We start from the raw sequence: 13,372 nt of genomic DNA on the forward strand, positions 1-13,372 counted from the left end.
AAGAAACATTTTACTTGTGTAGTAGTGGAACGTGGTCCAGTTGCGCTTCTCTGTGGTATAAGATGAGCACGTTTTTGACTCTCTTCCGCCGATTGTTGCAACATGTGACTAATCGGACAGCTATTCTTTGAATCTTCTCAATATCTCTCTCTCTCTCTCTCTCTCTCTCTCTCTCTCTCTCTCTCTCTCTCTCTCTCTGTCCTTCTCTTCCTCTCCCTGTTCTCAAAGTTTTAAGCTTACTACAAAAGTCAATAACTGATCGAGCTAGGGTTTGGTAGGCAGCTTATTTAAGGTTATCACGAAAAAACGAAGCGTTGCATCTGCATTCACCACATTTCAGTCTTCACCCACATTTTTCTTTTTTTCTTCAAGTTTTTATATACTATCCTTAATTTGTCTCGTCATCTAGACGCTTGGAGTATCCGTTTCAGGTAATTTCCAGAATATTAGTAAATATGCGATATTAGGACTATTTTTAATCTTCCCAGCGTAACGTCAGGAGCTTACTTTAGTAAAATCAAACAATTTGTCTGACACTTACTGAATTCATAAAACTTTTCAGACGAGTCATTTAAAGATCTATGCTTTCGAATTGTTCAAGTCAAAATGCAAGTATTACAACGTGACGAAACTGATTCAAATGTTGCGGAGCTACTATTTTTCGGCGCTACCCAGTGAACCAGCAGCATAGCCACAGCGGTCGCAAATGGACCGCGGACGCCAATAGGTACGGAGCGGACCAAAACATCGTTGCAACAGATTTAGCGATACCACCCACTGGTTTTCACATTGCGGACCAGACGTCTGCGCCCGCAGTCCTGACAAAGACGGGCTGACCATGGCAACGGCACGCCAGTAGCCACACTTTCTGGCGGCCGTGTCGTTTTGGTGTTCGAGGTTTAGAGGGTGCTTCCGCGCAAGTGGACACCGAACCTCTATAAATATCCATTAGTCTTAGAAAAAGGCAGCGCATACTACGAAGGGAGGTCCACGCTGGGTGACTGGCTGCCATGGTTTTGCAAGGTTCCACCACAAGCCTTAGGCTCCACTACCGACGAGCCGACTTCCGGTTGTTAAGTGCACGCTTGTAGACTTGGCCCTTTGCAGCTGGTGGGCCATGTTTGGCTCACTGTACTCGTTCGCAAGGGCGGACACCACGCTGGGAAGTGCCTTCCTCTGGAAGTATGAGGGCGAGCTTCCGCCTCTGCAGATGCACCCCGCCCTGAGTCGCAGTCAGTGCAAGACGGTACATGTGCCGCCTCGGAGTGCACACTTCAGCATGGCGGCCCACGCGCCAGCTGGCCACCTGTCGCATCAGCACCGCCAATCTTACTGCCATCAGCACACGCTCAAGGGGCGTAGCTGCTACGGGACGATGCTACGAGTGCTGTGGCTTGTTGTTACTTAACTGACTTACCTGGTTCAATAATTCTTCATAGTCTCTCGAGTTTGCTGCCGGATCCTAAAATCAACATGACTCGATATTTCGGCGATTCATCTGTTCAAAAAAAAAAAAAAAAAAAAAAAAAAAAAAGGTTCAAATGGCTCTGTGACTTAACATCTGTGGTCATCAGTCCCCTAGAACTTAGAACTACTTAAACCTAACTAACCTAAGGACATCATACACATCCATGCCCGAGGCAGGATTCGAACCTGCGACCGTAGCAGTCGCGCGGTTCCGGTCTGAGCGCCTGAACCGCTAGACCACCGCGGTCGGCAAATCGCAGATTCATCTGTCTGCCCTCTTCAGGAGAACACTGCTGCAGCTCCTAAGTCCTACTGAAAACTGATGACGAGGTTACAGATGGTCATCCTATATACGCCTCCGTACCGTATATGGCGCATGCGCCACCCAGCGCAGTTGCCGCCTCCAAGACTGGACTCGTGGCGCAGACCCTAGTAGAGCACCAGCGCTAACGATGTTTCTCACTCAAAGACTTTCTTCAAGCACTCGGGCTGGCCACACCAAAGAGCACTGAGTTTTGACACGAAATACTACAGGCTTCCATGTCCTGTTAAGAGGGAAACCCTTGTCTTTATTAACCAAATTATCTGCCAACCTAATTTAAATTTAGTCTTTATAAACATTTGTTCAATACCCGAAAGTACTGGCAACTATCAGAGTCTGACATCGAGATCGGTAGTTGCCAGTATTTCTCGTTGTAGCCAGACGAAACTACTTTTGTCCGGCCATAACGGTGGGTTCTTTGATTACTCTCGGAGAAGGCCTATCGAACTTGAACACAATATTAGTTCACTTTATTACATAAATAAGTAAAACATGATTAGTTTTGACACACTTCTTTGCCACAGGAGTACTAGATAATTTACAACTGTCATTAACTATGAAAGCACCACTTAATGTACTAAGTAACAAAATGTTCTCATGAGGCACAGTGTTCGATACAACAGTACAAGTTCATCTGCAACTTTAAAAACCGTCACGGTCCTACATGATGATGTTGTCTTCTATAGCTGAGGTCTCGAAATGTACTGAGCTCTCGCATTCTCAGTGTGAGGACGCTGCTATGCTCAGAAGAAGGTGTGTTTTTCTCGGTTGGCATTGGTTGTTGTGGACTGCAGTCGGCCCTCAGAATATATCGATTCGCGCTGTCTGCTTTGGTAAAGCACCGCGAACTCTGGACGACATCGCACTTCCAGATTTTGAAGCACTGTTTATAAAGAGGTTTGCGGGCAATTTGATTAATAAAGAGGACGGTTTATCTCTTAGCAGGACGTGGAACCCTGTTCGATCTCGCGTCAAAACACAATGCTCCTTGAAACTTCCTGGCAGATTAAAACTGTGTGCCCGACCGAGACTCGAACTCGGGACCTTTGCCTTTCGCGGGCAAGTGCTCTACCAACTGAGCTACCGAAGCACGACTCACGCCCGGTACTCACAGCTTTACTTCTGCCAGTATCCGTCTCCTACCTTCCAAACTTTACAGAAGCTCTCCTGCGAACCTTGCAGAACTAGCACTCCTGAAAGAAAGGATATTGCGGAGACATGGCTTAGCCACAGCCTGGGAGATGTTTCCAGAATGAGATTTTCACTCTGCAGCGGAGTGTGCGAGTGTCCCGAGTTCGAGTCTCGGTCGGGCACACAGTTTTAATCTGTCAGGAAGTTTCATATCAGCGCACACTCCGCTGCAGAGTGAAAATCTCATTCTGGCACGATGCTCCTTGTTGCGGCCAGCGCGACTGTTTGAAGTTAGTCTTCCAGTGAATATATCGCTGGTGCCAGTGTTCTGCTAGGACGGCGCCACCAGACCAGTCTTCACGAGCCGCAGCTGTGGCGGGTCCGGCAATATTTGTGTACAGGGCGGAGGCCTACATGGGACGACGATTTGCAGCCTTGGCACCAGTTTCCAAGTGGACTCTGACGCAGGAGCTGCATTCTCAAGAAGATGGCGGACAGATGGATCCGGAAAATATAGAGCCATGTTGATTTTAGGATCCGGCAGCAAACCCAAGAAGATCAGAAACCTCGTTTTTTAATAATATGGGTGAGCGTTAACGACCTTTTCCTGAGCCAGCGACGGACAACATCCTGACAACAACCCACAGCGTCAGCTCAGCTGCACTACCCACCACGGTCGTCTATAGAAGTTAGATTGTTTGGAAAAAGTCGGATAGGTTTTTTTATATTCGTCTAAAATGAATGTCTTACTTAAACGTGGACCGTATATTAATTTTTCAGCACTTTTGGAGAAGCTGGTGGCACACAAACTTAATACATTGACTTCTCCGACTAGATAAATGGAGACTGGCCTCAATACTCTACGTTTCAAGTTACATAGTTGAAGTGGGTATGACAGTGTTATCGGTATCTGCTCTCTAATTATTGGATTGGTGCATAAGTTCGTGGCGTTTTCCCATAACTTAAACAAACGCAACAGACACGTATAACAGAGATTTTAGTCATCAGTACTATTCACTATTTACAACAGTTTGCCACCGTTGGCGTTACTTATTGATTCCGCGACTGTAGAAATCACGCGGTTTTGAGGCAAAGAACTTGCGGAGACATGTTCGGAGAGCATTTTCATGCGGAAAGGAAGTTCCTTGAACGCCGTTCGGTGGATAAATGAACAGTAGAAAAATTGAGGGCGCGGGTGAATAAGGTAGGTGCGGAAAGGCTTCCCCACAACTCCTGTATAGTGTTTTTTGTCAATCTAGCAGAATGCGGACGGGCCTGTACGTGGAATAGCATCACTTTACACAATCTTATTGGTCGTTGTTCTTGGATTGAATGTGCAAGACGTGTTAGTTGTTGCCAGTAAATGGCAGCAGTGATGCTTACACCTAGGGGAGACAATTCGTAGTACACCAAACTGTCGCTGTTCCACCAGATGGGCGCAGGTCTTTGTATGCGGAGTCGCAGCTTCGTTACGGCTCAACCATTCCTACGTTATCACCAGTTATTTCTTAGAACATGCGGTACCCCTGCACCCCATTTTTTAACCTTCACCAATGCATTCAAACGTCGCACGATGGTGGAATGGTCACAGTTGATCTCACTTGCCAGTTGTAGACTACACTGATGTAGAACAACGTGGATTAATGTGTTTCTGTACGTGGATAGTCACTAATGTGAAAACGATCCTCCATAAAACGAGAAAATCATTTTCTCACAGTGCTCTGTCCAATGGCATTATCCTCCTACAGGGCACGAATGTTTCTGGCAGCCTCTGCTGCTGCCAACCCTTGACCGCAAACAGAAGAATACATCGGTAATGTTCCGATTTCTCCACTTGGCGCCCCATTTTCAAGCGTTCACAGCTGCACTCACTATCTCTGAATGAAAAATTTATCGACTGCTTAAAAGTCCATAAATGGCAATCTAATTAACGGGGTTGTCTCATCTTTGGTAGTGTAACAGTTTGTAGTTCCGGCAATCGCCACGCAAGCGTTGTATTGCGTTGTTTTGCCTTGTCAAATGACAGTCGCCGGATAGTCAGTGTTTTGTTCTTAGTTGCACGTAGTTACTCGAGTAAACATGGCTGGCGCAAGGCTTACATTCGATGACAGGAAGTCAGTTTTGAAGTGGTATTTTAAGTACGAAAACATTAATGAGGTTTAACGGCAATGGCGAAATGAGTATCAAACTGAGCCACCGACACGTTTAACGATTAGTCGCATTCGAGACAAATTTGAAGCCGAAGGCTGTGTTAAAGATGCACACAAACAATGACCTGGACGACCTGTAACAGTAACAAGTCTAGCTAACTCCCGTCGTGTGTTACAACAATTTACTCGCTCACCGGCGTGCCCGTGAATCTCGAGTGAGTCGCTCAAGTGTTCGGCAAATTTTGAAGACAGCAAAGTGGGAGTGCTACATCCCACGACTGTTACACGCAATGAACGAGGACGACCCAGATCGTAGGATGGAGTACTGAGAGTGGTTTAGTAACATGGTGGGCAACGATGAAGAGTTTACAGAGATGATTGTGTGGTCTGATGAGACACAGTTCAAACTCAAAGGTACAGTAAATCGCCACAGTTGTATCTACTGGGCCGCCGAAAATCCGAACGTCATGAAGACAAAGCCGTGAATTTGCCAGGAGTAAATGCGTGGTGTGGGTTGTCTTACCGGTACAGTAACCTGTGAGGTGTACCTTCAGAAGCTTCAGACATCCATTTTACCTGCCATCCGAGACTTGTATGGAGACGGAAGAATTTACTTTCAACAAGATGGTGCCTCAGCCCACTACCAAAATCGTGTTAGGGCATATCTCGACGAAAACCTACCAGGAAGATGGATAGGCCGTAGAGGTGCTGTGAAGTATCCACCACGTTCCCCAGACCTAACTCCTCTGGACTTCTACCTGTGGAGAACATTAAAGGGCGTCGGTTATCGACAAAAGCCACGCACATTGGATGAACTTCGAGAATCCTTCGTACATTCATGTGCAAATATCCAACTGAAGACGTTGCAGTCGGTAGTTCGTGCTGCCGTTTGGCGGCATCGTTTGTGTGTGGATGTTAATGGTGGCCATTTCGAACACCCACAGTGATATACTTAATTTGGACTTTAAGATACACTTTCGCCAAAAATGAGGCAATCCGTCAATTAGTTTGCAAGTTATGGGCTTTTCAACAGTGGATACATTTTTTGGACCCCTCTGTATAAAATGAACTGCAAATAAAAAATGACAAGCAATAAATAAACCTATAGCAACTGGTATATCAACTTCAAAACCAAAACCTCTAGTAACTTACGCACCAGTTTTTAATAATTAATATTTGACTCTCAACAACGTCTGGCGTTTGTTACTTTGGGTTGTGTTCTGACACTAATTGTTTACGAATGTGTTATCTTCTATATATACAGAGTGTTACAGAAAGGTACGGCCAAACTTTCAGGAAACATTCCTCACACACAAGTAAAGAAAAGATGTTATGTGGACATGTGTCCGGAAACGCTTAATTTCCATGTTAGAGATCATTTTAGTTTCGTCAGTATGTACTGTACTTCCTCGATTCACCGCCATGATTTCATACGGGATACTCTACCTGTGCTGCTAGAACATGTGCCTTTACAAGTACGACACAACATGTGGTTCATGCACGATGGAGCTCCTGCACATTTCAGTTGAAGTGTTCTTACGCTTCTCAACAACATATTTGGTGACTGATGGATTGGTAGAGGCTGACCAATTCCATGTCCTCCACGCTCTCCTGACCTCAACCCTCGTAACTTTCATTTATGGGGGCATTTGAAAGCTGTTGTCTATGCAACCCCGGTACCATATGTAGAGACTCTTCGTGCTCGTATTGTGGACGGCTGTTATACAATACGCCATTCTCCAGGGCTGCATCAGCGCATCAGAGATTCTATGCGACGGAGGGTGGATGCATGTATCCTCGCACACGGAGGACATTTTGAAAATTTCCCGTAACAAAGTGTTTGAAGTCACGCTGGTACGTTCTGCTGCTGTGTGTTTCCATTCCACGAGTAATGTGATTTGAAGAGAAGTAATAAAATGAGCTCTAACATGGAAAGTAAACGTTTCCGGACATATGTCCACATAACATATTTTCTTTCTTTGCCTGTGAGGAATGTTTCCTGAAAGTTTGGCCGTACCTTTTTGTCACACCCTGTATGCCCCACACACCAAGGTTCAAGATTCCATACACAATGATCTCTTTCGTTTCATTTGTGCCTTGACTACGGCGGGATATCAACCTGCCGATATATCGGCAGTTCTCGAGGAGTGTTGACAGAGACTAGTAGCTGCGACATCTAAAGTTGGTCCCTATTAACAACGCAGGTATCACTGCCCACAGTATCCGCGAGGTGACCAGTAAACAACACAAAACCCAGTCCACGTGTAGCAGCAGGGTCGTTTGGTGTGTGCGCAGGTGCGACGCGCCGATGCTGAACGGCGGCGGCGGGCGGCTGCAGCTGGTGGCGGCGGCGCACAAGGAGCCGGCGGCGGCGCTGCTGGGCCCGGTGCCGCCCCCACAGCCGCCCCCGCCCCCGCCCCCGCAGGCGGACAGGAGGCTCGAGTGGCGACGGCTGCGCGCGGAGCTGCTGGTGGCGGCCGCCTGCTTCCTGCTCACCGTCGTCAACGGCTTCCCCATCGGCTTCTCGGCCGTGCTGCTGCCTCAGTTGCGCTCCAACTCCTCCTCGCTGCCCACCTCAGACGACATGTGCTCCTGGATAGGTGAGCACCGCCTCTCGCCTCTCTCACAACGTTTTCCCTGCCCCTTACTAACGCGAATCAGTGAACGGCCGGCTTAGACCAGGAGTCCGTGGCCGACATTCACATAATGCTTGCTTTCCCTAAATGGACTACGGTATATGGAGGTATAAAAAATACTTTTTTTTTGTCAAGACACTGAAAAACACAAACCGATGAAATTCGGCGAGTATGATGCCCAGTAGTGTCCATGCCGTAGGTGTATGTGCATGTACTGAGTACATAAGAAAAAATAAATATCGGGAAAGGTTTTTACCAACTATTACTGCGCACTTTTTTTTTATCGCGATTACGCCTTGTTTAATTTGATATTGGTAGACGTTCATTCTTTTTCAGAAGAAAAAATGTGGACAATTTATTAAGAACTTCACTGAGGAAACATTAAGTACGGCTAAATCCGAGCAGTTCAATAATATTTCATTTGTCACTGACCGAAGGGCTAATACTCTCTAAGAGAGGGAGAAAAAGATGTATCATGAAGGACTTATCCGAATGGGACGGTTATCATTGGATGAGATGTACATGTACAGACAAACAAGTGACTACAATTTCAGAAAAATTAGTTGATTTATTCAAGAGAAAGATTTTCACAAGTTGAGCAAGTCAGTAACGCGTTGGTCCACCTCTGGCCATTATGCACACAGTTATTTGGCTTCGCATTAATTGATAGCGCTGTTGGATGTTCTCCCGCGGGATACTGTTCCAAACACTGCCCAACCGGCGCGCTAGATTGTGAAAATCCCGAAATGGTTCGAGGTCCCTGTTCATAATGCTCCAAACTTTCTCAGTTGGGGAGATATTGCTCGTCGTTTCTGGACAAGATAGGGTTTGGCAAGCACGAATAAAAGCATCAGAAACTCTTACCATGTGCAGGCGGGCATTACCTTGCTGAAAGGCGAGCACATGATGCCTTGCATGAAGGCCAACGAAATGGAGCGTAGAATATCGTCGACATAGCGCTGTGTTGTAACGGCGCCGGGTATGATACCCAAGGTGTTTTGCTATGATCTGAAATGGAGCCCCGCATCATCACTCTTGGCTGTAGGGCCGCATGGCGGGCGACAGTCAGTTTGGTAGCCATACGTTGCTTGCGGCCCCTCCATACACGTTTTCGCTGGTCGTCGGAGTTAATTTCGAAGCAGGACTCATTACTAAAGACAGTTCTACTCCAGTCAATGCGATTCCACTTCGAAGACGTATCTGAAGACGCCACAGCGGTGGGATACCAACATCACTGTTGCCCGCCATACGGCCTGACAACTAGGAGTGATGGTCCGGAGTGCCATTTTATCTCACAGCAGGACGCTTTGTTGTCATTCGCTTCTTCTTTACGGTACAGTAATACCTCGACGATATTCTAGCCTGTTTTGTTGCCCTTATTGCCAGTCCACCCTGGGCATATATTTCACCAAGATAATGCCTAACACCACACAGCTGAGAGTTTCTAATGCTCGTCTTCGTTGCTGCTAAATCTTACCTTGGCAAGCAAATTTGAAGCACCTCTCCCCAACTGAGAACTTTGGGCAGGCCCCTCAAGCTCTCTCGGCATTTAACTATCAAACGCTCCAGTCAGACAGAATGTGGTACGATTTTCTCTGAGAAGAACGTCCAACAACTCTGTCAATCAATGCCAACCCTAATAACTGCTTGGATAAGGGCCACAGGTCGACCAGCACGTTATTGACTTGCACAGTTTGCAAAGCTCTTTCTCTTCAATAAATCAAGCAGTTTTTCTGAAACTGTAATCTTTTATTTTTCTGTTCATGTACGTCAATTGTACCGATTTCCGTTCTTCTCGTATAGTTCTGAAGTGCTGCGTCGTTTTATTTTTTCTTAGAGGCTATACAAGAAGCATTGCAATCCTTTCAGCACTACGCTTGCATTTTACTTGTTTAGAACAAAGTCCACAATCATATTTTCGACGACTGTGATTTGAAAAATAAAGTCGGAGTGGTTTACTCCATAACTTACGCCACCAAAGATACTGTTCGTTTCGTGAAGAAAACTGTTGACTTTGAATTCGATACAGAGAGGCTTGGAACATGAAACAGTCTGTTTAAAATGCTACAGCATGTAGCTTGGCAATACGATAAAATCATGGAAGTTATTGCGGAGAAGGCAATACGGGATGTACGACGAATGCATCCGTTAGGAAATTTGGCGTGAATGGGCTACTATGGCAAACGACCGACCCGACGCGACTGCCGTTGCTAATAGCACGACATCGCTTGCAGCGCCTCTCCAGGGCTCGTGACCATATCAGTTGGACTCTTTACGACTGGGAAACGGTCGCCTGGTTAGATGTCTCCCGATTTCAGTTTGTAAGAGCTGACGACAGCATTCGAGTGTGGCGCAAACCGCGCGAAGACATGGATCGAAGTTGTCAACAAGGCATCGTGCAAGCTGGTGGTGGCTCCAGAATGGTGTGAGCTGTGGTTACACAGAATGGATTGGGACCTCTAGTCCCACTGAATGAATCACTGACTGGAGATGGTTATGTTCAGCTACTTGGAGACCATTTGCAGCCTTTCGTGGACTTCATGGTCCTAAACAACGATGGAACTTTTATGGATGTCAATGCGACATGTCACCGGGCCACAGTTGTTTGCGATTGGTTTGAAGAACATTCTGGACAATTCGAACGAATGATTTGGCCACCCAAATCACCCGAGATGAATCCCACTAAACATTTATGGGACATAACCGAGAGTTCAGTTCGCGCACAAAATCCTACACCGGGAACATCTTCGTTGTCATGGGCGTATGTAGAGGCAGTATGGCTCAGTACTTCTGAAGTGAACCTCCAACGACTTGTTGAGTCTACACCACGTAGAGATACTGCACTACGTCGAGAAAAATAGCATCCGACACCATATTAGGTGTATCTCATGTCTTTTGTGAAAGAAACGTCAGACGAATATTTTCCCTATTCATCTGCACTAGATCACATTTTTCTACTTTTCAAAGCAAGTTGCTGTACTTCACAACATCCTGTATCCCCTACAGTTACTCATCAACGACACTTTCCCGAACACAACTGCGTCATCAGAAATTAGTCGCAGATGTACATGAAAGGAACCTTCACGAAGATAGCAATAAGAGAAGAACAAGAAATGAGTAGAATCGCGTGTATCCTGGGTAATGTCAGAAGACTCTACGAATTGCACTGACGGCAGATCCTTTCTCAACCGGTCTCCATTCAAATGAACTGCATTCCGACCGGTCTTTCTCAAGACAATTTGTTTTTATTTCCATAAACATCGTGGCATTTTCCCGAGAGAAAGAAGTTTAGTAGCAAATATATGTCAAAAATATACATGTGACATTCTGTTAGTCCAAGAAACACACAGGGAAAGTACAAAAAACTGTCCAAGAATTGCTGGTATGGAATTAATATTGGAAAGGCCTCACGACAAATACGGCAGCGCCATCTTTGCCAAACCTTACGTGAATATCACATCAGCCTCACTGACTGAAGAAAACAACATCGAGGTCCTCACAGTGCGAACTCCATTCTTCTGTGTAACATCGGTCTACAAACCACCCAATGCCAATTTCAGCATTAAAACACTAGCCAACTTCAACGATCAGGAAGTGCTCTTAGCCATGGGGGCCTTAAATTGCAGAATCACATCATGGGGATACCCAGATACCGACACAAACAGTGTAGAAACATGGTCTGAGGCTCATGACCTACATCTGATCCATGATCCGAAGCTCCAATCATTTTTTTACAGTGGCATGTGGAAAAGAGGGTACAACCCAGACAACATCTTTGTTTCTTCAAAGGTAGCTGTACAATGTACGACGACTGTAGGAGAGCCCATCCGTCGTACCCAATACAGACCTGTCATATGCACTGTGAATCCTATAGAAGCGCCTGAATAGGTTCAAATCGATAGGAGATTTAACGTCAAGAAGGCTGACAGGCAGACGTTCAGTGAAGAGCTCTGTTTCCAAAAAGTTTCGAGAAAAACTATTCCGAGAGGATGCAGAACTCAGTACGTTCCAGGCATGTCCAGCGACAACAAACTGTTGATAGAAAGAAACTAAACACTCTATGAAGAGGATCCATTCGCAGAAGAAACTATCCAAGCTGGTGAAATATTGCTGCAAGTCATTTCAGCAACTCGTAAGGTCAAGTGGAGTAACCTGACAGAGAACCTCGAAATGAAGCTGAACAGTAGACAAGCCTAGAAACTGCTTAAAAACCTGAGTGGTGACCCTGTAAAATTACAAGACAATTTTATTAGTATGACTCTTGATAAAGTGTCAACCCAGCTTCGGCAGAACGGCAGAATAAAAGGAAAGACGCCCAAAGAAGCTCTTCAGTGCGACCCAGAAACAGAGCCTCGTTTTCTTAGGGATCCCCTCTCCATGGCTGAAATCGAAGCTGCCATCTCCAGTTTGAAGATGCATAAGGCAGCAGTTGTCGATTATCTTATGGTTGAACAGGTAAAGAACTTCGGCTGTAAAACGATGGAGTGGCTGCTAAACCTAATGAACACATATGTCACCAAGCCACACATTCCCAAAATGTGGCGGAAGGCTCGAGTCATTGCAAATACATATACCTGAAAGGGAACAAAACGACTAAAAACATTTTAGACCTATCTCCCTATTATGCCACACCTTCAAGATATTAGAACGGCTGATGCTTAACCGAATCAGTGCCATCCTAGAAGTGAAGTTTATCCCACAACAAGCAGGTTTTCGTGCTGGCAAATCATGCTGTAGTCAGGTCTTGAATCTAAACCAGCACGTCGAGGACGGTTTTGAGCGTGGTGAGATTACTGGAATCGCTTTTGTTGATCTAACAGGTGCATACGATACTCTGAATCATAGAAAACTGTTAAAGAAAGTGTATGACCTCTCTAAGGACAACCAACTATATCCTTTATTAGCACCTTCCTTCAGAACGTGAAATTCCATTTTTCAATATGGGATCAGAGGAGTAGATGGCGAACGCAAAAGGACGGTTTCCACAAGGGAGTGTGCTTGCTCCAGAGCTGTACAATCCGTACACAAATGGTCAGCCAATACCAGAAGGTACTAGGCTCTTCATCTATACCTATGACACAGCAGTAGCTGTTTAGGGGCTACCCGTCAAAGAAGTAGAGGGAAAACTGTCTCTAGCAATGTATGAACTCTCCAAGTACTATGATGACAACCGCCTGAAGCCCAGTCCCAACAAAATTCAATTGAGCGCCTTCCACTTACAAAACAGGGAAGCGCAGCAAAACCTGGACATCAAATGGCGAGAAGAGCAGCTGAAACATTGCCCAACACCAGTCTATCTAGGTGTCACACTTGACAGGGCTCTAACGTACAGGCAGAATGTCTAAACGTGGAACATTAAGTAATTGTTCCCAGTGGGATACTTAAGAAGCTGATTGGCAGCAGCTGGGGAGCCAACTAGCACCTCGTAAGGACTTTTGCACTTGCGCTTTGTGTATCAGTAGCTGAGTATGCTGCTCCTGTGTGAAAAGCTCCAGCTCATGGCAAGCAAGTCGAAATTGCGGTCAACGATATTGCAAGGATCATATCAGGATGCTTGAAGCCAACACCAGTGCAGAAATTGTATCCGATTGTTGGAACAGCCCCACCCAACATCCAGAGGGTCACTGCTGCAGACAGTGAGAGAACAAAGCAGGAGAATGACCGCC

At 45.9% G+C, this 13,372-nt stretch overlaps 1 protein-coding gene across 1 annotated transcript in view; it reads left to right on the forward strand.

Annotated features, from left to right (window-relative positions):
• The first annotated feature begins 1,117 nt into the window (after positions 1-1,117).
• The window catches only part of LOC126355303 (spidroin-1-like), a 72,564-nt gene continuing 60,309 nt past the window's right edge, over positions 1,118-13,372 (forward strand). Inside the window, exons 1-2 of the mRNA XM_050005595.1 lie at positions 1,118-1,246; positions 7,366-7,670. Of these exons, the coding sequence (XP_049861552.1) occupies positions 1,118-1,246; positions 7,366-7,670 (434 nt within the window). The remainder of the gene's footprint in view (positions 1,247-7,365; positions 7,671-13,372) is intronic.

The sequence above is a fragment of the Schistocerca gregaria genome, chromosome 3 (genome assembly GCF_023897955.1).
Source record: "Schistocerca gregaria isolate iqSchGreg1 chromosome 3, iqSchGreg1.2, whole genome shotgun sequence".
In the NCBI taxonomy this organism is placed as follows: domain Eukaryota; kingdom Metazoa; phylum Arthropoda; class Insecta; order Orthoptera; family Acrididae; genus Schistocerca; species Schistocerca gregaria.